The sequence below is a fragment of the Sinocyclocheilus grahami genome, unplaced genomic scaffold (assembly GCF_001515645.1).
Source record: "Sinocyclocheilus grahami isolate Dianchi unplaced genomic scaffold, SAMN03320097.WGS_v1.1 scaffold1287.1, whole genome shotgun sequence".
Lineage (NCBI taxonomy): Eukaryota > Metazoa > Chordata > Actinopteri > Cypriniformes > Cyprinidae > Sinocyclocheilus > Sinocyclocheilus grahami.
The window spans coordinates 201,587-204,963 of NW_015506466.1; the positions used below are offsets into that span (position 1 = coordinate 201,587).

General features: G+C 33.8%; 1 protein-coding gene across 1 annotated transcript in view; it reads right to left on the bottom strand.

The window, feature by feature from the left end:
• LOC107568855 (very-long-chain (3R)-3-hydroxyacyl-CoA dehydratase 1-like) overlaps positions 1-3,377 on the bottom strand; it is a 114,082-nt gene that overhangs the window by 107,646 nt on the left and 3,059 nt on the right. The window contains exons 4-5 of the mRNA XM_016254847.1: positions 3,019-3,220; positions 1,185-1,302 (exon numbers count right to left, since the gene is read on the bottom strand). Coding sequence (XP_016110333.1) covers positions 1,185-1,302; positions 3,019-3,206 — 306 coding nt within the window. The 5' untranslated portion in view covers positions 3,207-3,220. The remainder of the gene's footprint in view (positions 1-1,184; positions 1,303-3,018; positions 3,221-3,377) is intronic.

Consider the following 3,377-nt stretch of genomic DNA (forward strand, 5'->3'; position numbering starts at 1 on the left):
ATTTTGGATATCTTTAAGAAATCATGAATTAAAGATATCTGCAATATAATTATGACTAGTCAAACACCAGTTAGAGATATCTTGAATTATAATTTTGACTAGTGTTAATTCAGTTAGAGATATCTCTAATTTAATTATCACTAGTAGAATTGTAATTTGAGATATCTCTAATTAGAATTATGCCTAGTACAAAATCAATTAGAAATCTTTAATTACAATTTCTACTAGTCAAAACTCTTTTGTAGATATCCGAAAATATTTTTCAATGGAAGTCAATGGAACAATACGACTAGTCGTAATAGCATTGTAGATATCTCAAATGTATATTATGACTAGTCAAAATAACATTGTAGATATATTCAATGCATATAATGACTAGTCATAATCACATTGTAGATATCTTAATTCCAATTACGACGAGTCAAAATTGCAGAATAGATATCTGGAATTGGAATTTTGACTAGTCAAAACTAAATTATGACTAGTACAGCAAGGAGTATTTAATGCTAAAACGGCTTGCCATACGTCAATTCTACGCGGACCGCAAGCGTTGTGATTGGTCTGCATGAACCCCTCCCTCCATATGTACTTGAGTTTCGTGTGTGTTTGTGTGCACTTTAATATATTTTAATGTTACACCTTCTTATATAAAATAGAACAAAGCAAAGAACAAGTGTCTTATCATTTATTATACTACATAGCATTATACATCAGTAGTTGTCCGCAACAAATAATGTTGATCTGCCATGGTACAAGTCCTTGTGCAGATTGAACGAATGCCATCATCTCCTGTTCTGTTGTTGTCTCCTTTTTATAATTTTAAATAATGATTTGATATTTATTTGCCGCCGTCACGGCTATAATGCTTCTCCGACGAGCCGCTTCTTCTTCGGCTTTTTCCGTGGTACTGCGGGTTACACCAGCAACATGCCCGTGGACACTGCAGACTAGCGGTTTGCATGTGTACTGCACGTTGACGCGAACAGCGACGCAGAAGTATAAATGAAAACTGATGCATAGCCTACGGCGTAGGTCCGACGTACGCCGTAGGCTATGAGTCAGTTTTTGTTTTCCTTCAAGGCGGTGTTCATTAACTAATACTCAAAAAATATACTGCAAAATTATAGAGTAAAATAAAGTGCAGGTTTATATCACAATAGTTGTCATAAGGCAGCTGATCTTACCTCTAGTAGTGCAAATGTCTGGGAAAATTTAAGTGTCCTTGCTATATTTTTGTACAAGCCTTTATGGGTGCCTTTCTGAAGGTAATACCGGACCATGACAACAGCCAGCACAAGCCATCTGCAATAAAAGACCAATAAAATAATAAACTTTGACTTTAACACCAACACTAATTAAAATGCCTATAATGTATGTGGTATAGGCTGTTCTTTTCACCTTAATTCCAGGTTAAGATACATACACATAGTATATGTGTATAAGTAGTTAGTCACACTTTTATGCATGAAAGTCATTGCACAGGATAATAAAATATCAAACTAAGTGACATTTCTATTAAAGAGAGGTAGCACTTGCATATTTTAAGTCAAATCAGTTAACAAAAAATACAGCTTTCTACAATTTAAATTAACAATAAATATGTAGTTAAAATTTAAAAACAAAAGATATTTGCACGCACTGATTTTCTATCAAACATTAGTAAAACATATCCATGGTTCATGTACTTTTGGGTACAGTTTATAAGCCATGTCATTTCCCATGCTTAAACATTAAAGAATTTACAGCTTTAGTGATGGATATGAGAGCAAGTTTCGTTGTCATGTAGAAGGTTCTAGAATTTAGAGAAAAAGCAGTCTACACTAATCTAGTTGCAATGGCAATTTAGAACATCCAGAGATTAAGTGCCTTCCTCAAGCACACACGTATGTGGTTGTAGTGGAAATCAAGTATTATTTTTATCCCACCACAAAGAAAATAATAATGTCTAATGTGAACTACAAATAAGTAGGGAAAAGCATGGATATTGTAACAAACTAAATATCTTTATTATCTATATGGAAGACAATAAGCACAACATTTAGGGAAAAAGTACAAGTAAAGTACACTTTATCAGCTTACTTTTAAAAAGAGTACTATTACGGAAATTATATATATATTCAAATAATTTAAGTGCAAACTGAATTAAATGTTTTTGGGACATTTGCACGTTAATTGCAATTACATGAAGAATTAACTTTTATGGTTTACATTTATATTAAATTAAGTTAGCTTAATTTTAGAGACCTTTTTGATCCACTTAACTATGACTTAAATACATCTAGAATTTCATAATCACTTATTTTGTTTCTGAAATATAGCTAGTGTACTTCTGAATGATAAAAAACATTTTTAATTATAATTAAACTGAAATATACTTTAATGTCATTTTTACTGAATCTTGTCATGTATTTATGTGGCATTGCACATTTTAAGTTGGGATTTTGAACATTTAAAATGCTGTAACTGTTAAAGTAACATTCAAAAACACAGTACAGTTAAAATTATAATATATAAATACTTAACATGTGTTTTATTGTGTCTTTAAGTCCACACCGGTTTAGAGCACGTAAGTTAGTTGAACTGAAAAACGGGTGCACTGCGTTTTCATTATAATTATCGTGTCTTTCACTTTTCTTAGTTACATTTTGTCTGTCGAGCATTTCGCCATGCCGGGCCAGAGTTAAAGTGTCAGCGCTAAACATATCACAGCGACAGTCGAGGAGAGACACGTGCAATACAGTCAACCGTATTAGGAAAGGCTAAGCACCCTTCGGTAGCTGTGAAGAATACTCCTGTTACTTTGTAACAACTGACCTTTATCAAACAAAACTAACAATTACGTACGCGCACTGTGAGTGTTTAACACAGTCTATCTTGAAGCTTTTAAAGTAGTCTTTGGTAACCTAACAGCTAGTCGAATTATTTACAATGGTCAGAAACTATAAACAGACACACGATTGCAGTCAGCGAGTACATTGAATAAAAGCAGTTTAAACTTAAACTTTCACCGGCAAGTACCCAGCTGTCATGGCAATATTGTAGAACGTGAGCCATGCCGTTGCGATGGCGCCTTTCGTCCGCTTCTTGTTGTTGGTTTCTTTCTCCTCAACAGTTCTGTCCTCCTCGCCAGACGCCATGGTACCGGTACAGACTGCGAAAGTCACAAAAACACTGCGCCAGCACAGCTGTCGGCGGGGGTTGGTCATCCTTCCACGGTACCCTGAAGGAGACATAGGCTACTGCATGAGTGTCAACGGAGGAAAACAGACACGCTTTTAAATGCACTTTTGCACATCGGTAAATATATATATATATATATATATATATATATATATATATATATATATATATATATATATATATATATATATATATAT